The 24,363-nt window shown below is 30.6% G+C and overlaps 2 protein-coding genes and 1 long non-coding RNA gene across 4 annotated transcripts in view; all 3 read left to right on the top strand.

Moving 5' to 3' along the window:
- The first annotated feature begins 1,420 nt into the window (after positions 1–1,420).
- Positions 1,421–3,377, top strand: LOC101491191 (expansin-A8-like). Its single transcript, XM_004490656.4, has 3 exons — positions 1,421–1,666; positions 2,150–2,447; positions 2,941–3,377. Exons 1-3 carry the CDS (start codon positions 1,525–1,527, stop codon positions 3,242–3,244), a joined length of 744 nt encoding a protein of 247 aa, XP_004490713.1. The 5' UTR covers positions 1,421–1,524; the 3' UTR covers positions 3,245–3,377.
- An 84-nt stretch (positions 3,378–3,461) lies between these two features.
- LOC140919481 (uncharacterized) lies at positions 3,462–3,805 on the top strand. Its single transcript, XR_012162086.1, has 2 exons — positions 3,462–3,600; positions 3,755–3,805. It is a non-coding gene; the product is annotated as an uncharacterized lncRNA (long non-coding RNA).
- Positions 3,806–16,639: 12,834 nt separating this feature from the next.
- Positions 16,640–24,363, top strand: part of LOC101490873 (uncharacterized) — a 19,678-nt gene continuing 11,954 nt past the window's right edge. The window contains exons 1-2 of one of the 2 annotated variants that reach the window (XM_012713025.3): positions 16,640–17,177; positions 21,515–21,700. In XM_012713025.3, the coding sequence (XP_012568479.1) occupies positions 16,929–17,177; positions 21,515–21,700 (435 nt within the window). In that variant the 5' untranslated portion in view covers positions 16,640–16,928. The remainder of the gene's footprint in view (positions 17,178–21,514; positions 21,701–24,363) is intronic. The other variant, XM_004490655.4, reaches the window with a different exon arrangement.

The following is a 24,363-nucleotide window of genomic DNA, read 5'->3' as shown; positions in this document are numbered from 1 at the left end:
TTGGAAATTGAAAAGATAAGTTATGGGTGTCCCTCATTAGGGGTCTTGCTTCTGTGTTTTGGATACTTTTAATTTGATTCTACCTTACTTGTCTCTTTTTTGTTATATAATTGTATTAGAGTACCCCCTTAATTTGATTCTACCCTACTCATCTTACAAGTAGTGTTATATCCCTTGTACTCTTTCAATTAAGCGTAGTGTAATAATCTATTTCAAGGCTCATGGGTTATATTTCCATGACAAAAAATTGTATGACCCCATTCCATAATTTATCCACACATTTTGGCTGTCAAATACATGTTGCAATCGAGTGTGATATCATGCAACAACCAATTTCCAAATTATATAATTAACAAAAAGATCAGTTAACAAACAATTATTATTTTTTTCACACGCGTGGGAATATCATAGGGCCACCGTGCACAAGTTATCTTTGCAACCTACACAGACTGGAGGCAAGGCTGTCTCTATTAAATTATCAATCAATCTATCCAGCACTTTAATTAATTTTATTCATGAACAAGAACAGCATAGTTTAATAAGCATGCTCTTGGAATCCTGTATACGTGCCAAATTTGTGAACACAATAAAGATATTATGCTAGCTCCTTTACATTACAATGTTGAAAAAGTGGAGCATATATGTTGTAAATGCTATTTGTTGCTCCTTCTTTTGATTGCACAGATAGATAGATACTCTTTCATGTGTTAAGATAATATAAGTTTTTATATCTTTCCTTAGGACCCTACCCTTCCTTATTATCAAATGCAACATAGAGTACAACTTTAAAATAAGCACTGCATAACGCATCAAAATCCCACTTAATGATACCTAGCCTCTTAACAAAAATATTTTTGAACAAAAGAGAGGAGATAATAAAAATATAGGATTTGTTTGTTGCAGATTATAAAAAAGAGATTTCGACGTTTAATGATTAAGAGATTATTTGTTAGATATTTAAAAAACAAAAACATAAGTTGATTTATGTTTGAACAATGGAAAACACTTTTTTCAATAAATTATTTATAAAAATTGATCTTTACAAGAAGCTACTCAAAATAATTTCTTATTTAAAACAGTTTTAAATTATTGTTCAGATTCTAATTTTTTAACAGATGAAAACTCCCAAAAAAATATGATTTTTTTTTTAAATGATTATTTTAAAAAAAAACTTGTAACAAAGGCACTCATGATAATCTCCTAAAGTAGTGGCTACCAATAATTGTATATTTAAGATGTTGGTCTATAAAGTTAAGGAAAAAAATATTGTTGGGGTATGCATGTGCAGGGGTAAGCCTAAAAGATTTTCGGTTAGGAATCCCAACAAGAACCAGCGCATGTGCACTTGATTTGTCACTTATATGTTCTGTGGCTTTAAGGAAAAAAGCCACATCAATTGAATGTGGATGTTAATGTTATAGTCACCAAATGATGCTTATAAATAGAGGCCCTTCAATTGCATTCAACATCACCTCATAACAAACAAAACTACACACTGCCTTGTGTCACAAGGGAAAACATTCAATGGCATCTTCTTCTACTTTGTTAGTTGTTATGTTCTTTCTCTTTATTGAAAACCACTTTCATGGTGTCACTGCTAACTATGGCGGTTGGCAGAGTGGTCATGCCACTTTCTATGGTGGTGGTAATGCTGCTGCCACAATGGGTGAGTTTTAGCTTCTATCTTTGTTAACATAAACCAATGTTCTAAATTGTGGTATATCACAGTCAAGCTGCGATCTTTAATATTCTTCTGTTCTCTTTTAATTGTCATTTTAAGATTATTTATATGTACTAAAAAGTTTAATAAATTTTGTTAGTTTTAGATATTATTGACAAATAATAATTAATATTCCATTGAACTTTAAAAATAACAAATAAATAGAAATAAAAGTTTATTTACAAAAACGACAAATAAACAAGAACAAAGTATCAATAAAAATCTCCGTCAAATATGGTTGATGCAACCTCAATAAGAATCTCATCGTTGTTGCAAAGGCCTTGAAACCGGTAATGTTGTGGCCCATATCGATGCCATGTAACCTTTTCTCCAAAACCCTGCAAAAAATTATTGGTTTTTCTTTATTGGAGAATATAGTAATTATTCTTGAGATGATTGTGTTTACTTGTGTTAATTTGATACATGCAGGAGGTGCATGTGGTTATGGAAATTTATACAATCAAGGATATGGAACTAACACAGCAGCTCTAAGCACAGCTTTGTTCAATAATGGTTTGAGCTGTGGATCATGTTATGAAATGAGGTGTCTTGGTGACTCAAAATGGTGCAAACCTAACACCATTGTTGTTACTGCCACAAACTTTTGTCCACCAAACAGTAATGGTGGTTGGTGTAATCCTCCTCTTCAACACTTTGATATGGCAGAACCAGCTTTCCTTCAAATTGCTCAATATAAAGCTGGAATTGTGCCTGTTTCATTTAGAAGGTACGTGAAAGACATCAATTTGGTAATGTTTTCAAGCTTTACAAATGTTCTATTCAATGTTTTAAAAACAGGCCAAATCAATTGGTTCAACTGGTAGAATCAAGAATATTGGTCACTTGGTCGGTTGGTTTGATCTCGGTTATATTGCAGTCTAGTTGAGTCAGACCGACAAATGGATAATTGAATTAGATTATTCTATTTGTTATATCTTTGTGTCAATCTAGTTGAATTCGTCTAGTTGAATCAGACTGACAAGTGGATCAATAGAATTAGATTATTCTATTTGTTATATCTTTGTGTCAGTCTAGTCGAGTCAGACTGACAAGTGAATCATTGAAATTTAAAATTAAAAACAAAATCAGGTAGACATTAGTTATCCTCAAATGAGTAACATAAAAAAAGGGAGGAATTTATGAGCTTGAGATCCTTAGTTATTTGTTGTTATAATTTTCTGCAAACTTACTTTGTTTTTCTTATTTGTTGATGATGGAAGAGTGTCATGTATAAAAAAGGGAGGAATAAGGTTCACAATCAATGGCCATTCTTACTTCAACTTGGTTTTGATCACCAACGTCGCGGGTGCAGGTGATGCCTATGCAGTGTCAATCAAAGGGTCCAAAACTAGCTGGCAATCCATGTCAAGAAATTGGGGCCAAAATTGGCAAAGCAATTCCTACCTCAATGGACAAAGCCTCTCTTTTAAAGTCACCACTAGTGATGGTAGAATTGTGACAAGCTACAACGTGGCACCAGCTAATTGGCAATTTGGTCAAACCTTCCAAGGGGGTCAATTTTAGACTTTGTAAAATGTGGGGTAGGGTAGTGAACAAATTTGTAGGTATTGATTGGAGTAAATCTACTGTATACTACATTGGTAGATGGTTTATGACTTAGGTTCAATTGGCATTTAAAAATTGGTTAATACTTCAATTGCGGTCAACATTGTCCTCCAAAAATAGGAAAGTCTTTTGAGATATTGATTTAATCATCGGTTTGATTAAAAAAAATATTAGTATTTAAAATGTAATTTAAATTTATATTACTTTATTTTTGTTAAGTTGGCACTAATCAAATCAAATACAATTGTGAGTACAAGAAAGATTGTGAAAGTTTGCTTTGGGAGAATAATTTCGGTCATCGTTGAAGTTTCAAGGTAATTTTTAAATATTGACCTTATAGTTTAAAGTAGAATCCATCATTGATTTATGACAGAAAAACCAAAAAATATAAGAGTAGTTTATTCTTGCAGATGTATACTAACTCTAGAAGAGAAAAACCAAAAATATAAGAGTAGTTTATTCTTGCAGATGTATACTGACTCTAGAAGATTGTTGAGGTGATTATATTATGGCACTTGCTGGAGACTTCAGTGTTGAATTGCAGTTGATATTGAATTGAGTTCTTCATTAAACATCATTTTTCATAGTATTTTCTTTTTCTATAAAGATACTTGACATTTTTTAGATTTGTGAAGTAATTTAACTAGAGTGCAATTTATATGGATTATTGATGTAAAAAGTTTTTATACGATTAATCAATGAAAATTGTCACATCATTAATAACGTACAATAGACATACTTTAAGAGAATAAATCGACCATCAAACAATAAATTACAACATTTTTAAACTAATAACTTTTTTCTTTATACAATCGATAATCGAGTTTTAAAAATTACCTCCAAAAATTATAGTCAAATAAAAAGACTCAAATATTTAAATAGTGATAAACCCATCTTAGAGTTAAACAAAATTGTCTCATATTAACTCTCACTAACAAACTTTAATGAACTTGATTGTTTAGCTTATTTATAATTAAAATTACAAAAATATTGTTTTGACACCAAATACAAATACTGTATCTATCGTCCAACGTATTTATACAATATTTATACCAAACATATACGGTGTCCCTTATTTATGTCAAGAGTTTTAACAACACAACTTTTAAAATTATGTTTGTATTTGTTAATTAGAAAATATGTATTTTTTATTTTATTTTATCAATATATATAGTTTAACAGATATTTTAATTTTACAGAAGTTAAGTCTAACGCAAAGAATTAGACTCTCACAATACATTGAACTTGTTATTAAATCTGAATAAATATATTTGTATTTAATATGCAATGCATTTCGAATAAAATCATCTCTGATAAAAAAAATTTATAGAAAAAATAATTTTAACTTTATATGATAACATATAAATATAGAGATGTGTATTTAATGTACGACATGTGAAATTCAAAATTTTTTAATTACCACAAAATAAAAACTTTAAAAAAGCTAGATTAAAAATACTATAATAATTTAATTAAAAGTCAAATATCTTTATCATTTTGTTATATAATAATTATACTTTTTTTTATATTAATTATACTAGATATAGTTTTTTTAATTTATATATCATTTTGTTATATAATAACTATATTTTTATTATATTAATTATACTAGATATAGTTTTTTTAATTTATATGATATTCGGTTACAGAAAAATACAACTTATGTCGGAGTACCGGATAAAAATTAAAAAATTTTGTTATAAAATATTTTCTGTTAACTACAAATTCTTTTTATCGTCTTTTAATAATTTATATATAAATCCCTTTATATATTTTTTATAAATATGTATTTGTATTATTTTTAATTTGTACAAACAATGTAGTATTATTGTCCTTATTTAATTATATTTCATAATATTGTTTATGTAACGCTTTTAATTGTCAAATTAAAACATTTTTTGGTTTTTTTTATTTATATGAATGAATAAACTAAACAAATTATCCAGAAATATAAAAAAATTCTCGTTACTAAAGTGTAGATATCCAAATTGACTATTGGTGTATAAACACTTTTGAATGAAAGAATATTCGGTTAATTGTCTCCGTTAACAGGACATAAATTGACAAAAAAAGAAAAAGGTAGATGATTGTGATTGTATTCAGACTAGTTATCAATTTGTAAATCGATGATAATCAAAAAATGAGAAGATGTGTATATGGTTCTTAGTTTATATGATATTCGTTAACAATAAATAAAAACATAGTAAATTTTTACATTTATTTAATTCCCTCGTAATTTTCAATATTTATACTTTCCCTTCTTTACATATATGTATATATTAAGAATATTGTATATATATTATCTTTTCAAATGTCAAAATATTTAAAATATTTTTAATTATTTGAGAAAAAAAGAGATAAAGAGGTGTAATGTACAACACCAAACGTGTAATTTGTGTAATTTTATAAATAACTCTCATCTATTTCGCAGTGATTGGCCGTTTAAATTGTTTTAATTCTCTAGTCTTGATTTTCTTTTTTTATTTCTCCATGTTCCGTGTGGATTGTTATGGTACTAGATTTTGAAATTATCACACAACTTCTTTATTATTTTGTTGTTCAAAATTGTCGTGTTATCAGTGATAATCTTATTTGGCAAGTCATATCGACAAATCAATTTTTTTTATGAATCTAACAACCACGCTCCTTGTCACATTGAAATAGCTTCAACCTATTTTGTAAAATAATCAATAACGGGCTAGGAACCGGTGTCCATTTAAAGCATTGAGATCATTAAGTTCAATAATATCTATTCTCTACATTTATTATTTTGTTGTTCAAAATTGTCGTGTTATCAGTGATAATCTTATTTGGCAAGTCATATCGACAAATCAATTTTTTTTATGAATCTAACAACCACGCTCCTTGTCACATTGAAATAGCTTCAACCTATTTTGTAAAATAATCAATAACGGGCTAGGAACCGGTGTCCATTTAAAGCATTGAGATCATTAAGTTCAATAATATTTATTCTCTACATTTAAAATGGTCATGATCATGTCAAGACATTCAAAGAGATTGGTGGTACCTGTATTTTATCAGTATAGAGTTGACATTTATGATATTTCTTCACGTAATTAAAACAATCAGACTCCATGGTCATTTAATAGTCGTCAGTTCTCGAGATTTTTCTTGTCATTGCATATCCATTTGCATGTGTTCCAAAAGAATCTTTGTAAACTTCTTGAATGATTTTCTCTATTTTAGTTTTATCAACAGAGAAGCATTGGTTCCTCTTGTAAAGCATATCACCGAAGAAATTCATTGACAACCTCTTTATAATCGTTTTGTCATTCTCTAAAATACTCATCGAATATTCTTTGTCCTTAGCGTATGATTGAATTTGATATCATGAAATCATGGTGTGTCGTCAAGCTCTCCTTCTATTGCTAGACAATGTATGAGTTTGTCTCGTTTTTTTACTTTTTATATTTCATCTTGATCATTGCTTATTTTGAATATTGACCACAACGTGACCAACGCGTCAACCAACTTATTATCTTCTTGAGGAATATGATGAAAACTGACTTTTTAAAAAGGTTTAAATATGTATTTGATCATTTCAATTATAACATTTTTTGATTTTGGTCATCCTAAGTTTTTTGTTTGATTCACATCCTGCAAATACAAATTCATTTTAAAATGGTCTCTTAGTCCAACTTCTGTTAAAAAAATTATAACACTGTTGAGCTGACGTGACAATGTTTTAAATAATTTTTTTAATAAAAAAAAATAAATTAGAAATTAAAAATTCGATTATTTTTACAAAGGAGACCAAAATTGATATATAAAATTTATATTGTCTCCCTCTTCTCATTATGAATACATGGTTTGGTTTTGCAAAAATTTCAAACGATTAATTTATGTAAAAAAACCAATTGGTTGATCTTCGTGTCAATCCACCCCAACTTCCACCACATTCTACCCAACATTTTTTCCAAGAACCAATACTCAACACAGCACAACCAACAAAATTAATATTATATATCAACACCGTCTAACACTCAACCGCCTCCTCATATTTATTCCTACACACCACATCAATCTTACGGGTTTACGCAAGCAGAACAATTTAATTTTGACAACCAACAACTACAACACAGTCGTTGACTATCCTTTGCATCAAATGAAGAAAAATTATTGTATAACATGTTCAATACTTGTTATAATACACTTGAGTTCGTTACTCAGTTACTTAATAATATGTATCAAAAAAGTTTTGTATCAAAAAAGTTTTATGATTCTAAGTTTTGAAAATGCATATACTTCGTTAAATTAAATATCCAACTGGACTCAAGATGAAAGTAGTTCTTATGCAGCACTTTTCTTTCGACATCCTCAAGAGCAAGAAGATCAAGAAGTAGAAGAACAAACTCGTGATGTATCAAGGCGTCATCAAAATCTCAACAATATGATATTAGAGACCATCTTCAACATTAATTTTATCATAATTTTTATAAAATTTGTAATGTTTTTATGAATGAATTATATACATATATACTTTAGTTAATTTAAATAATAATAATAATAATAATAATAATATTCACTTAAGAATGTTGTATTTGCAAACTCAGACTTCTATTTACAAATGCGACTTATAACTAAAAAAAATAAAAATAATATTTTATTATATAATTTTTAAAAGTGAGTAGTTTGATAAATAAAAAATCAAAACTGGATTATTGAAAAGAAAAAACCCTCAAAAGTTACTTTAGTTTTAATTGGCTTTATTCCTTGGGTTACACTGTAATTTTGTTTGGTTTATGACATCTTAAGAAACAACATTTCCAAAGTAACATTACTTAAAATCTAATCCTTCCCGAAAGACGACTTGTTAAAGGTGACATGAAGGATAAAAAGCCAAAAAAGAGAGGTCCTGCTGTAGGAAAGAAAGCCAATAAATCATTCAAAAGCAAGTCAATGTAATTAAAAAGTCTAAATTATCTTACCTTTTTAATCATCCATAGAAATATCGTTTTTGTTTCTTTTCTTGGATGGATTTGGAGTGAGGCTTTCGAGAGCTTAATCATCTATAAAAAGATACATATTTTCAATTGTACTACTTAATTAGTACTATTTGCATTTGAAATCCTAGATCAAATTGAGTTTCAACTATTATCAATAGATAAATATTTGACAGAAATTCTCTATTTTGTTGCTTTTGCGTGTGGCCTGTGGTATTTAATTAGGGTATTTAGGCTGCTAATTTGTCAAAAAAACTTCTAGGTTGTTAATTTTTAATTAGGATGTACAAAATATATGGTTAATTGGATTAATAAATTGGATTGTACTACACCAAAACAAATCAAACCAAATAAATGGTTTATGAATTGAATTATATATTTAAAATAATTCAGTTAATCAAACTTAATTCAAAAATTAGTTTAATAATTTTAAAACGTTTTTATCTCAATTAAGATTTTTTTTCTTAAAAATTTTTTAAAATTTATTTTTCTAAAATAATATATAGAGAATATTGAAACTTTTTTTTTGAAAAAAATCAAAAAATATTTTAAATGATTTTTTTCTTTGAAAATATTTTTTTTGTAAAATATATTCAATTATTTTTTTTCGAAAAATAATCGAAACATTTTTCTTGAAAATTTTTTTTATCGAGAAATTTTTTACATATATTTTTCTTGAGAAAAATCGATATTTTCTTTTCGAAAGAATTTCAAAATTCGTTTTTCAAATAATTAGTTTGAAATCTATTTTAACTAAAAATTTGTTAAAAATATTAAACTGGTTTATATTTACAAATCAATTTCAAACCGGTTTAGAACTGAATTTGATTTGAATGTAATTTTTAAAAACTCAACCAACTCATTAATGTAATTCAATTAAGTTCAATTTCTATACCATAAATACCTCTAATTATCACTTAGTTCATAATATGGGTTAACCTTTCTATCAAAAGAATTAGAGTGTAATGTTACATTTCATGCAATGCTTGGATAAGACATACTTAAAATCAAATCATTGGAAAACTAAAGAAGTGAACGCATGACTTAATGAAAAAGTGATGAAAAATTGTAATAGTTCGCAAATTAATTGTTTCCAGATTGAAAAACAATGTTTATCAAATTCATTAAAAATTCAAAATCGATTACTAATGTAATGCTAAGTCGTTATCCGGAAGCAACACATTTTGATTTTGGAACCGTTTGTTAAAATTTTAAAAATATAATTTTGATTTTATGTTTTTAAAAATAATTTTATGAAAATTTACTTAAAAATAATAAAAATTATTTTGGATTCATTTATTATCGATTAAAAATAATAATTTTGATATTCAATAATTTAGATATTTATTATTAGAGATTCTTACATGATAAATATATATTTTTTTAAAAGTATCTCTCAAATATGATTTTATGTAGAGATTTTCAAAATAAATTTTCATTTTAATTATTTTTTGAAATTTCAGTATAAAAAAAATTACAATAAATAGATGAAATACTTACTATAATCTATTTAAATCATTTTTTTATTTGAAGCTTTATTTTTAAAATTCTTTTTAAAAAAGTTGTAACAAAAATAAATAATATTATAAAAATTATTTTTAGAAAAAATTGTAATAAACGGTCCTTTATAGCTCGAGTACAATGTCAAATGAGCAAGAGTAGATCCATCACCACATGGATACAGTAAAAAATAAACAATGGTTCTCGCATTTAATTGACATGTGAGGGTAAATAAGTTAGTTTAGTGGAGTATGATTTATTTTGGAACAAGAATACAGACACAGAAAAATCTATGAAAATAGTGAAGATCGTTAGTTTATCATAACTATTTGTTTATCTCAGTTAAAGTTTCTTGTTAAGATAGTTTAGAGTTAGTTACTTTTGTTACTATTTTATTTTATTTTTAGTTTTAATTTGTTTTACTCTATACATAAAAATGATCATTATTTCATTTGTTGGGATCTAAGAGAAGAATAATATACAACATTTTTTTCTTTATTGTTATTAAATGAGATCAAAAGATATTTCAATTTAATATGGCATCAGTGTAAATACTATGATTTATTTTTTCTTTTAACTCTTGATTTCTTTGTCTCTTTTCTTTTCTTCATAGCCGTATATGGATTTAGATACCGAAACTCCGATCATTTCTCTTCCGCCTCCGGTAACAACCAATCGAACTTACCAACATGATATGCTTGATCCATACTTCACGCATCCAAGTGACAATCCTAGTGTCACATTGGTTTCTCCACCCCCCTCCGCCTCAAATTACCACTTGTGGTCGCGTTCAATGATTGTTGTCCTCTGTTCAAAGAATAAATTAGTGTTTGTAAATGGTTATCTTCCTCATCCTTTTGATCTTGATCGTCTTTTTTTATCGCGTGGGGTCGTTGTAATATTGTGTTGATGTCTTGGATGACGAATTCTTTGGAGCCGCATATTGCTCAAAGCGTGATGTGGATGGATTTTATGGCTGAAATTTGGTATGAACTGCGCGAAGGATATCATCATGGAGATGTGTTTTGTATCTCTGATTTGCAAGAAGAGATTTATAGCCTCCATCAAGGTGATTCTTCGATTACATCTTATTATATACAATTAAAAAAACTTTGGCAAGAACTTGAGAATTTTCGTTTCATACCTTCTTATACCTGTGAAATCAAATGCTCTTGTGTCCTAATTACCAAAATTCGTGAGTACCGGGATGGGAATTATGTGATTCGATTTCTTAAAGGTCCGATCTTGAAAATGACTACTTTTCGCTTACTTTTATCTATTGTTGCTTCTAAAAATTGGATGTTATTTCAATAAGATATTAACACAACATTTTTACATGGTGATCTAGTTGAGGATGTTTATATGAAACTACCTCCTGGTCTTTCCGTTTCTAATATGAATCTGGTTTGTAAACTTAAAAAGTCACTTTATAGATTAAAACAAGCTAGTCGTCAGTGGACTTTTAAACTTTGCTCCACTCTGCTTATATTGGTTTTATTCAATCTAAATCGGACTATTCATTGTTTACAAAACGAGCTTCCATTGGTTTTACCATTATACTAATTTATGTGGATGATTTGCTAATTGTAGGTGATGGTTTGGTTGAAGTAAATATTGTTAAGGAAGTCTTGCATTCTTAATTTAGTATCAAGGATCTAAGCACCCTTAAATACTTTATTAGGCTTGAAGTTTTCAGGAGTTCTAAGGGTATTTCAATATGTCAACACAAGTACTCCTTGGATCTCCTTGAAGACACGAGTCTTTTAGCATGCAAACCGGCTTCTACTCATATGGATCCTACCTTGAAGCTTCATCTTACTTTTGGTCACCTTCTTTCTGTCCCTATTGTTTCCCGTCGATTGATTGGCAAATTATTATACTTGACTCACACTTGTCTCGATATCTCTTATTTGCTGTTTGTAGGTTGAGTCAATTCTTATCTGCTTCAATTGATTTACACCTCCAGGATGCCCTCCGCATTCTTCGCTACATTAAATCCAGTCCATGTCGTGGCTTATTCTACAACAACAGTTCACCTTCTGGTTTCTGTTTTTATCTTGGCTCCTCTTTAGTCTCTTGGAAAAGCAAGAAACAACCCACCGTTTCATGCTCTTCCTCTGAAGCGGAGTATCGTGCTCTTGCTCACGCCACATGCGAAGCTCAGTGGCTGTTATGTTTGTTATTTGATTTCCAGATCTCTCATGCAGCACATGTGCAGATTTTTTGCGATAATAAATCAACCATGCATATTGTCCCTAACCCGGTGTTTCACGAGCGCATCAAGCATATTGAGATGGATTGCCACATTGTTTGCGACAAAATTCAAGTTGGGGTCATTCATTTGCTGCCAATTTCAACTTCAAAACATATTGCAGATCTACTAACAAGGTCCTTACACTTTGGTCCTTTCACATATTTAACCTCCAAACTTGGTCTTCTTGATATCCACTCAAGTTTGAGGGGAAATGTTAGCTTATCATAACTATCATTTCTCATTTGTTTATCTCAGTTAGAGTTTGTTATTAAGATAGTTTAGAGTTAGTTACTTTTGTTACCATTTTTCCTTATTTTTAGCTTTAATTTGTTTTACTCTATATAAAAATGATCTTTATTTCATTTGTTGGGATCTAGGAGAAGAATAATACAGAACATTTTTTTCCTTCATTATTATTAAGTGAGATCAAGAGATATTTCAATTTAATAAAGATTACATTTTAACCAACTTTATCGAACAACACAATACATTACTATTTGTCAATGCTTGTTGAGTTGCCTGGAGAGTTTGAAATGAGTAAATTTTTAAAGTCAATGTTAACCTGAGTATTTAGATTACATGTTAAAGAATTAAAAGTATAAACTTGATTTTGAAAGTTATGCCATCAAACTTGTAAAAAAGAAATTGTTTTTCTTAAGAAAACATTTATACTTTTGCATTTTTAGAGCACATTTAGTAAGACACAACTTTTAATTAGGGGTGTACACAGGTTGCGTTATATTATTTTTGTTTAAATTTGATATCCCAATCGATTAATTTTATTTAGGTTGGGTTGAGCTCTCAACCCATGATTTTTCCATTAAACCCGAATCAAACCAACCTGATTATGAGTGGGTTGGGTTGAGTTCTTTAAACTACACTCGTTTGCACCATTAACCTTTAAGTATTATTAAATTACGTATGCAATCCTTTAAGTTTAAGATTTAATCAAAACATCGCAACAATTTGATTGTCCAACCTATTTTGCATGTGAAGAAAGTTAAAAACATTGATTATGAGAATATACCTTTATTACCTATTTTAATGCTATACATGTATTTAAATTGTTGTCGAAAAAATCAAGAAATGTATATCATTTATAAGATTATATGAATATTTTCTGAATCATTAGTATGATAGACATGTTGTTGTAGCATTTGATAGAATTTCAAATGATCAAAATATTTCAATTGAATTAATTGTTGTGGAAATGGAAATAAAAAACTAATGGTGCAAGTAAAATGTAAAAGACTAAATTGAGATAAAATAAATTTAAATGACATACGCGGTAATTGAGTTAAACTTAAAAAATTATAGATGTATTTTTGTCATTGTTTTTCATGAGCTTATCTCAACGACTTTCAACACTAATAAAAGTAGGATGGAGATTAAATTGCTTCCCCCTAAAGTCAATGTGATTAAAATCAATATGAACCACAAATCGATGGGTAATCTTGGAAGGACATTGTCACTCCACAATGAAGTTTTCATTGAAAAATCTCGAAGCGCGTAGATCTTTTTTAAATGTTTTAAAACCGCAAGAGATTTTTGACACTTATCTCTATCAATCATAAATGACTAAAATATGTGAATATGAATAATTATATATTTAATATTTTTAAATTTATTAATGACCGTTTAATCACTCATACTTGAATCTTTTATTTATTTTTTTAAATTTGTCTTTTATTTTCCTTTTCTCTTTATAAAAGGTATTCTTAATGGTAGGACAATTTATTGACTTTCTTTTTATTTTATTTTGATCCTCTTTTTAATTCAACACATCATTTAATTAGTTTGGTGGGAATATGTACTCACGACAACATTTTATTAGGTATGCCATTCTTGAAACAGTGTTTTTAATTGAGAAATTGACTAATCATTATATCACCAAATAATAAATGGTTTTAAAAGGAGAAAAGTGCCAAAAGTAGCTTGCTTCTATATTAGTTTGGCCATGATAAATCAACAGAACATTTTCAATACTAACTTGGATCTTGAGTTATGGGATGCGATACCAAAAGTCGTGGAAAAATAGTTCTATAGTTTGATTTAGTTATATGCTATTACATAATTTAATAAGTTTGACCCCTCATATATATAATGATTAAAATAGTGAAATTTATTTGTATAAAAAAAATAGTGAAATATTTTTTTCTAATAGATAAATAGTAAATATGATTAAAAATTTATACATATGAATTGTAAAATTTCTAGTTCAAATTCATTAACAGTATTGACATTTATTTCTAAAACTTAAAACAAAAATAATAAAACCCATTCAACAGTATATATAAATACAAAAAGAGTGGTAATAATGAAAATTAATATTTATTATTCAAGTACTTCAAAAAAAAAATCTGTCAAAAACAAAAATACATCAAAATGAAAAATATTTTTATGATTTAATTAGAGTTTGCAGCTAAAGTAATTTCTTTATATCTAGTGTTTACTATGTAATTTACTTGTTTTTATTTATATAAAAATTAATAATAACACAAATCAGCGAACATACAATCGCATGACATTTGCGTTAGAGACAGTTTTATACTAATATTAAATTATTAACCCAAAACAAGCTCTATAATAAAATAACAATTTAGAGCTTCAATAAATCATGATTTACGTGAGTCTTTTCCCTTAAAAAATTTCCCCTACAATAGTTATAATTTATACTTTTAATTAATTTCAACCATCTACTTTATTGTTATTAGGAATTACTATGGTCACAGATAAATAATATTTTTTTCGCCTAATTAATTACCTTCATGGTCATACAATATAATCAGTTAGAAAAAACATTAATAATCAAGAGACTTGTAACTAAATATCAATTGAAATAAATGGTTGAGTTATGATCACTCCAATCTCTCCTTACCAATTAATCCTAGAATTATGTTAATTAACTATGGTGAGTTTACCTATAAACTAATCAACTTGTAAGAGGATAAATACTCTTTGTTGGGATTCAAAGACATGGATTAATTCATTAATATGATGGAAGACATAAATTATAAGTCAAAGAGGGAAAGATAATTAAATCAGAAAAAGATCCACCATAACTTTAACTATAGATTTAGTTACATTTGTTTGTGCAAATAATCAAGTACATAATTACGTTAATAAAATAAAATTGCAAAAAAAAAAAAAATATTATGAATGTTTTTCAACTGTGTTGATATGATAATATTTTTAGCCTTCTTTCATCTCATCAAAGCCGCCCAACAACAAAAATCTTCTTCTTCGACTTCTCTTTTCAATTTATATCGAACTCTAATGAAGATGTTGATTTTCACAAGTCTACGTGACCTTAGACCTTACATGTAGATATATGTAGGACCCTACGTACTTAAAAATATACTTGTAAATTTTATGACCTTGGACCTTTTATATAGATATATGTCAAACCCTAATTATTTGAAAATTATGGATATACTTGTAAATTTTAGGACCCTAATCAACCATGGCTCTCGAACACCCTCAGGACCCTATGGATATACTTGCAAAGTTTATTTATTTTAAGAATATTGTTGTTTAAAAATTTCCTACCGTTGTTACCAAAATCAATATCTATATTTTTCTCAGCTACCATTCATTATAAGTCGATCACAAATTCTAAATAAACCTAAGAAAAATAAATATATTAAATTCTCCAATCACTGTCTTCTTATATTTAATACTTCTTCAATTTTACAATAAATATCACTTTCGAAAAAACCGTTGTTTTAAAATAAATGTCATTCTTAATTTTCAATATAACTTTAATTATATTCTTAGAATTGTACCTTTCAATTGTTATAATATACACTATTTTCAAAATATTAATTTTATTTTACATTTACATTCATGGTAGTGGAAACCCACCGATAGTTAATAAGAATAATTTCGTAAAATGACTATTATCTTTCTCCTATTTATTATATTTTTTAATATATGTGAAAAAAAAACCTTAAACTAACACTCATTTTAAAACAGAAGGAGTAACTAAATAAAAAATGTCCATACTATATAAAAATTAAGAACAAGTTGACTCTCAACTTGTCACCTTCATAACTGATCTATCGTAAATTAATATTTAAAAATCATCAAAATTTTAACAATTATCAATGATAGCTTTTAGAAGTAATAACTCATGATTTTTATTAAAATAATGACTTAATCAATGTCGATTTATTACAAAATATATATTCATTTTATATGTTTTTTTTTTTCAAACCTCGTATCATATATGTCACTATATCTCAATCATGTAAATGGATAGTAAAATATTCATTATGTCCACTTATAAAAGACAACATTAAACATTTTTCAACTACCCTTACATGGTAAATATATTCTATATTAAAGAAGAGTTTAATTATCTTACATAATTTTACAATATTAATAAATCACAATTATTCATAAAAATAATATTAAACATAATTATAATAAAAATCAAATATTTTAATAATATAATTAATATAAAAATTCTCACTGATCATTATAAATGAAATTATATTTAAGAATTGTGAATGCCAATTATATATATCAAAATCAGAAACAGGAGTGACCGTTTGTGTTTGACTCGGTGAGTACTCCACAAAAAGGAGACCTACTTTTACATTTTGCACTTCCCTTTTTTCCTTCCCATTTTACTACACAAACCCCCCCTTTATTTTATTTGCCATTCCCCCCTTAACTTTAACTTTTTACCCTTTTTTCACCACCACCGTCTTCAAAAACACACAAAAACCAACCACGCCTTGTTCCCTTTCAACTTTCTTATTCCTCTTTCACGCGCCACCACACTTGCGCTACATTCAACACCCCATCTCTCTAATATTTTTTCTTCCTTTTCTACCCCCGGGTTCCGATTCCGGGGTGTGGTCCCCACTTTCGTGATAAAAACCATTTTCTCCCTTCGCTTCTGTGTCTCGATTTCGTCATGGGCGATCTTCATCTAAACGGTGCCGTTTTCGGGGAGGATCGCCCTTACTCCTCCTCGCCGCCTTCTCCGCCGCTTCCTGTTTTAAATCCCGATCCGTCGTCCGTCACGGAAGAGGCTTGGTTCGCGGCTGAGGAAACTACCGCCGATATTCTCCGCCGGATTCAACCTACCCTCGCCGCTGACCGGAGAAGGAGGGAGGTTGTTGACTATGTCCAGAGACTGATCCGTTTCGGTGCTCGCTGCGAGGTGATGTTGCACTTTTCGTTAATTCCTTTGGTTTCTGAAATTCTGATTCTGTTTTTTTTTTTTTTTTTTTTTTTGTTGTTGTTTTTTTTTTTTTTATTTTATTGAATTGCTTATCTGTGTGCTCTCTTATTTATTACAATTTATCCTTAATTATCATTATTGGTGAATGCTCTGGCAGGTGTGCCATGGGCAATTGCTACAGCCTGCAGAAAGATCACGAAACTGCACTGAAGAATTTTCAACGAGCTGCACAACTAAATCCCAGATTTGCATATGCACACACCCTTTGTGGACACGAGTAAGAACATGATCTTATCAGAATTTTATAATTCATGGGAATTGGTGTCCAAGATGTTGTCAACCTATCCTAATTTTATAATTCAGGACTAGGTTAAATTTTTCAGGGGGGAGTATTGATAGTAATCCACTCATTTTTTTTTTTTTTTTTTTTTTTTTTGCAGTTGTTGTGTTTTTTATTGATATATTATTGAATTGCTTATCTGTGGTTAACCTTTTCGATGATTTGGTGATGATTAATTGATTTTGATTATGAAGATTTTTGGATATGAATTTGGAGTTGCGTGTGTTGTTGTGACAGTGTTTTATTAATGTTTTTTTAGTGTGACATTGGTGATTGATTAGCTTCATCGTTTGGAATGTTTGGAGTTGCGTGTTCTTCAATGATTGTTTATGATGTAGAAGAATAATGTGTTATTATTGGACACGTTCATATTGTTAACTGTCTTATAGCTTGATAATGAAGATTAGGTCAGATAAATTTATGTGAAAGAAAGTACGGTTTTGTCGGTTGTGTGATTTGTATGGCTGTGGAAATCATTGTGGAACTGTTGGAGATCTGGTTTGATTGAATGATTCAGTTATTCAATGAGGGAATTAGTTCTTGAAGGGCGTTTCTCCTGGTATCTGTCTTGTTTTTGGGATTTGTCTAGGGTTGATGTGGTACAACCCTAAACCATCACTTACAATCATTGAATACATTATAATTTATGATTAGTATATCTAAGAGCTGTGGGGATTGAAACATAATTCGCTTCTCCGTTTAACCACAAGTTTGCCGTAGTTTTGTAAACCAATCCCTGTTAATTCTAAATGTAATTTCTAGAAGACATGGATCCGGTGGTGAAGATGGAAGCCAGCTAGAGATGTTGGTCATGGTTTTATGTTGGTGGGAGCTAGATTTATGAACATGAGTCTTTGATGATTAGATTTTTGAGCCTGCTGAAAATTAATGGAAACAGCTTGATTTTTAAGTGAGTGTTTTTGAGAATAGGGAAGGTAAAGGAACATGAACTTTCGAAGTGGGAGAGAGAAAGCAATGATTAAAGGGTTGTTCTGTTAGTTGAAAACGACAAAATTGCATAGGCTGCTGCCAAATGTTTTTTAAAAGAAAAATTATCTCGAGACGTGTCCCCGTTTGTTAAATTAAAGTAGATATTGAATTGAATTAAATGCATTGTATTTTCCGTTTTCTTTCCATGCTTTTATTTTTTATTTCACATTACGTGATGAAAAGATTAAAATGATGTTCATATACTTCATATTTTATTCATGACAATTTATATTTTACAATTATGTAATTTAATAGTTTTTAATAAGATAGAAAATTATTGGGAGCATAGTTTTCGGATATTAGAGTATGTCACGAACCTAAACATACCAACTATGTATATCCCCATGTACCCAATACATAGTAGGAAGAGTACCTTGTATGGAAGAGAATTGTGAACTTGGTAACCATATTTGTGAACAATGGTCCACTATAGAAGCATCCCTTATTTGATGGGGTTGGTGAGATGTCAAGCATTTTATTAGCTTGTACTTACATTAATAGATTTTTAAATATTTTTATTGTGAAATCAATGATCAATAGCGTGTTTGACAATTTTGGTTGGGTATTGTTGAGATCAACTAGATATATGAACACAGTAGTCCTTATAATGCTTGAACTAACCTCAGCTCTTGTGCCAACTTTTGGGGTTGAGTTAGACTTAAATCCAAATGTTAAAATGGTATCGGATGCTATTATAGATTTGTTATTGGGCGACATGTATCTGCCATGCTCTAGATATTTCATTCTAGGCGTGAGGGGGTGTTATTTTTTGGCCACATGTATTTGTCCGCACCCTAGATGTTTATTTATAGGTGGGAGGGAGTGTGTAGAGATCCCACATTGACTAGAGGTATGAACAAAATAGTCTTTATAAGGCTTGGACAATCATCACCTTTTAAGATAATTTCTAAATTAAGAAAGACATTACTAGCCTTAGTTGAAGAAGTTTACCGCATTTGACAATTTGCCTTCTTTTAAAATAATCTAAATATTAACATTCCATCAATGCTCCCTAGTACCTAGCATTTCAATAATTTCATTTAATGGAGATATTAAGAGATAAGAATAAAATTTGGAAAAAATAGTTGATGACCTTTTTATATTTGAAGACTGATAAAATCAAACATAGGTGTTCATCAGAATAACAAACATTTTGAAATGTAGTATAATTTCCACTTTTGGAGTATGTAGGTTTAATGTATTTGCATCCTATTGTTATCTGTGCTAAGAAGTGAAAGGCATAGGACTGGTGTGGTTATATGCTGGGAGAGTGGTACATCACTATTTTGTGCTACTTAGTGGTGTCACAATTGATGGGTGGAAAGAAATGATGCATTCAGTGGGTTTCATAGACAATGCATAAGAAAAGGAAGGGTGAACTGCTCTATGAGTAGAGTAGAAACATCAGTTATTGTGCTATGTTGTATTGGGTCTGATGTTGATTTGTGGTTTTGGGCACTTCTTGTTTTTTTACAATTAATCTTTTTGTTGGTTGCTCTTGGCCCTTTTTGTGCCCAGACTCCCATGTAATATCAATAATAATAGTTTTTTCCTTTTTAGAAAAAGGTTTAATGTATTTTCATGTTTAGCTGTGTGCAGTTTTCTGACCTTTTGTTCAATTGATTATCATTAGGAACATGTAATCTTATAATTGACTTGAGGCAATAGGTGCCAGAAAGCATGCCCTATCGTAGAAAGGCATTAACATTAGAAGAAGAGGAAAAAAAAGTAAAATATTTACTATTTTGCATTAAGTTTTCCCTCATGGTCAGCACTTACTACATTGAAACCTTTCTTGTTTGTGAAATAAATTCAGCATCCTTTACTTTATGTGCTGCTCTTGCACCCCCACCATCCTTTGTTTGAGGAATCACACATACTTTTCATGGGTAGATTAGGCCTTATACAAAGTCCCTTTGAAAGTGACAAAGAAAAGTAGGTAAGTGGAATTTCAAACACAAGGTTGCCAGTGTAATATGTTGTAACGTCAAGTTTCCCCTTTTAGTTAACCAAGGTTGTTGATAGCTGCCTTAATGGTTCTAATGCTCTTCGCAGTTACAGCATGGAGAGCTATAATAGTGGGCTATAGCTGGACTTTTATGTTTATCCACTCCCACAAACTTATTTTGAATTGGAAACAACTTGAAAGAGCATCACTGACAGTTGCTGTTTATTTACCTTTCTGTGCTCCTTTTTGTTTACTTTGATATTTATTCTGGTTCCAGTCACTGAGTTGTTGGTGTTTCAGTGTTTGTAATAACTACTATCAGAAGATATTTGGAATCAAATATCTTATGAATGGTTTTAATCCATAAAAGATCTATTTTTGGAAGTTGTTTTGATCGGTACTATTTGTTTCATGAAGTTATATCATTGCAATTGATTTTGATCCTGAAAACTCATTATTTTAGCTGTACACAAATACAAATTCATTCAGCATTGGATGAGTTTGTGTAGACTTGATTTGATCTGAGTTTTATTGTTTGGAATTTTCTTCCCCCATTAGCATCATATTCAGCATGATGGATGGCTGGATTTTTGGGGTTATTTTATAGTTATCAATAAAGTACTAAAAGTATGCCTCACTTGAAAAGGCATGCGTAACATGACAGTTGCTTGTACCTCACTGAAGGGAACCATCATAGCCTGTAAGAAGCACCGAGTTGCTGACCCTAGTCCCTTGTGGTGCCCACTTTTGAGTACTCTGGCTTTTTCTGTTTCATGTTGTGGATTATTGTTTCTATTTTAATCCTTTCGAATGAGATGTCTATATTTAGGCCATATAATTTGAGGTGGATTGTTTATGCCCCATAAGCAATCCCTTATGTCTTGATTATTGATTTATTTCTTTGAAAGTGTTTATTTAATTTAATGCAGCTGATTGATATGCAAATTTGATGAATAAGTTTTCTAGACTCTAGGTATTGATGTTAGGATTGTTTCTTAGTGGTATAATATAACTGATTTTATATTTTCTTTATTTCAGGTCTTTCCATATGGGTCAGTTCCATTAAAAACATATCTTCCAGATGGAGATATTGATCTGACTGCACTTAGTTGTCAAAACATTGAGGATGGCTTGGTATCTGAAGTTCATGCTGTTCTTCGGGGAGAGGAAAACAATGAAGCTGCTGAATATGAAGTGAAGGACGTTCGTTTCATTGATGCGGAGGTTCTTTCTACCCTCTTTCTTGATACGTTGTATGAGATGTAATACAATTTAGTTCGTGAAACATTCAATGCCCATAAACTAGAAATCACCAGCTATGTGCCTGAAAATGTTGAATCTGCATTTTAATTTTTACTATTATTGGGAGGGAAAGGATCAAATCATTTATTTTTTCTGTCTGTTGAAATTGAGCTGTTTTCAAATGTTCAGATGATTGTCTCTTCTGTTACCGCCTGTTCTTATTTTCTAAAGGATAGGGAAACAAGATTATTCTCCTATGACTTTATTGATTGATAGGAAAAAGATACACAAAGGACTCAAATCCTCTCACACTAGAGCACTCTCTAGTTTCCACGTTTAACAAAATAAAAGCGGAAGTTCCTAAGTGAGGTTATCCATATTTATAATGCATAGGGTCAACTTCACAATAGAAAACTAAATACCCCTTCTCCTAAACAAACAACTAACTACCCTTACTCATTAAGAGTTTAAAGATTCCCCTTCTCCTAAAGTAAACTATAGTAATCCTATCTCTAAGAGGAGGCTCATTTGAGGTCCTAACACAATGTAAATGTGTCTCATTTGTGGCTTGGGAATGGATTCTCTTCATTGACAGTTCGTTGTTGAAAAAGATATGGCATGAAAATGTGTTTATTATATGTGGGAGGCATCCCTCACCTTTCAAGTTAAAGAGTTGAGTTAGTCCGAACCCAAATTTTAAATGGTAACAAAGCTAATCAGAGATCTGTTGAGATATGACTTGAAAATTTGTTAATAAGTGGAAAGACATCTCTCACCTTACAAACCGATTTTATAGGGTCAACTGGATCCAACCAAATATTAAGACTCATATCTTTATGTAAAAATTTTGTGCTTATCTCTATTAATAAATTTTACTCTGACACCTACCTATTTAATATTTATCAAAATAGAGATAGACATCAAATACTCACAAAAGGGTTCACTTCCTCAAGCTTCATGCTTACTAGGTTACATAAATATCTTTGCCCTCCCCAACTTGTTGCTGATAGAACACTGCAAATTAAGAGAAATGAGGGCCCAAATAGTGGGGTCCATTCAACCAAGTCACACTCTTCACACACATTCAGTTTGTTGATTGATGGATGCGAGGAATAAATGCTAGTAACAATGTCTCTTATTCTACTGATATTCCATTAAAGAGGGGGAAGTGAGAAAGACATTCAGTTTCAAGAAGGGTGAATGAAAAGAATAAAAGCTAATTAATAATGTCATTTATTTTATGTTATAAGAATGAGGGAATAGGAAGAGGGGAGACATTCAGAAAATATTCTAAGAAACAATTAGGGGAATTCTTTCTCTGGTTAGGAGCAATTCTGCTCTGGTGTATTTCTTTTTCTTCATTTTCATATTTCCAGCATTGTAAGAGCTTCAGAGCTCGTCAATTCAAGTTAATAAAATTCTGTTTCCTATCATTGGTCCGACCTGCCGGATAGAGATAGAAGCTAGCGAAACCGAATGCCACCGAAAATGTCTGACAAAGTTGAGGCTTTGGAGATAAGAGTGGCTGAGATGGAAGTTTCACTGCGTCAAACCTTGAATGAATTTCGTCATGCTATTTTGACAGAGTTTGCAAAACTGTTGAATCGGCCTACACCTGGGGTGTCGCAGATAACCGAGGAGCCAATTACGGAATACAAGATGGCAGTGAAGAAGGCGGAGCTGCCGTCATTTGATGGTGACGATCCAGTGGGGTGGATCACACGAGCAGAGACATACTTTGAGGTATAGGGAATATCTGAAGAAGTGAAGTTTCGCTTGGCGAAAATTAGCATGGAGGGAGCAACCATTCATTGGTTTAATCTTCTATGGAAAACGGAGGATGACCTCACATGGTTAAAGTTGAAGGAAGCGTTGATTGAGAGATATGGAGGAAGAAAGAGCGATAATCCATTCGAAGAATTGAAAGATCTTCAACAAACTGGAGATGTGGAAGAGTACATTTCAGATTTCAAATATTTCTCTTCCCAGGTTATGCGTCTCCCCGAAGAACAATACCTTGGGTATTTTTTGGGTGGCCTCCAACCAGAGGTACGTTTGCGAGTAAGGACCTTTAACCCTAAGAAACGTGTGGAGGCGATGAAATTGGCTCGTGATGTTGAAACAGAGTTACGGGGCGTGTTGAATTACAGAGGAAGCGGGGGTGGAGGTCGTTCGCGAAGCTGGAAAGGGGGAAGAGAAGGAAGTAATGGGCTTACTAATAGAAACAGATCTGGACTGGGTTTTTTTCCAGGCCCAAACAAGGGAAATGCAAGTTTTGGGGGAACCCAATCCAAAAATACTCTTACTGGGTCAAATCCTATTCCGAAATTAAGCATGCAAGGAGGCAACCTTAATCAGTACCAAACACGAACAAATGGCAATGAGGAGCGACGGGGGAACCACGAAAATCGCAATTGGGGAACTAAGCATCTTCCATATTCTGAATTAATGGAACGTAAGGCGCGAGGCCTCTGTTTTCGATGTGGGGAAAAGTTCCATCCTCTTCATCAGTGCGCTGAAAAACAGTTGCGTTTGGTGATTCTGGGGGATGATGAAGTGGCGGACGATGCCGGTGAAGTCCTAGCTATCGAATTGAAGGAAGGGGAGGAAGACGTTGCAGTAAGATGCAACTCTGCAGTGCTGTG

Source organism: Cicer arietinum, chromosome 2 (assembly GCF_000331145.2).
Source record: "Cicer arietinum cultivar CDC Frontier isolate Library 1 chromosome 2, Cicar.CDCFrontier_v2.0, whole genome shotgun sequence".
NCBI lineage: Eukaryota > Viridiplantae > Streptophyta > Magnoliopsida > Fabales > Fabaceae > Cicer > Cicer arietinum.
Note: the sequence above shows the minus strand (reverse complement) of the source record. Positions and strands in the feature narration are given on the sequence as shown.

Excerpts from the sequence above, each read along its gene's own strand:
- LOC101491191 (XM_004490656.4), top strand. The coding sequence starts at position 1,525 with ATGGCATCTTCTTCTACTTTGTTAGTTGTTATGTTCTTTCTCTTTATT. Across the intron at positions 1,667-2,149 it reads TAATGCTGCTGCCACAATGG|GAGGTGCATGTGGTTATGGA; the intron begins GTGAGTTTTAGC and ends TGATACATGCAG. Across the intron at positions 2,448-2,940 it reads GTGCCTGTTTCATTTAGAAG|AGTGTCATGTATAAAAAAGG; the intron begins GTACGTGAAAGA and ends TGATGATGGAAG.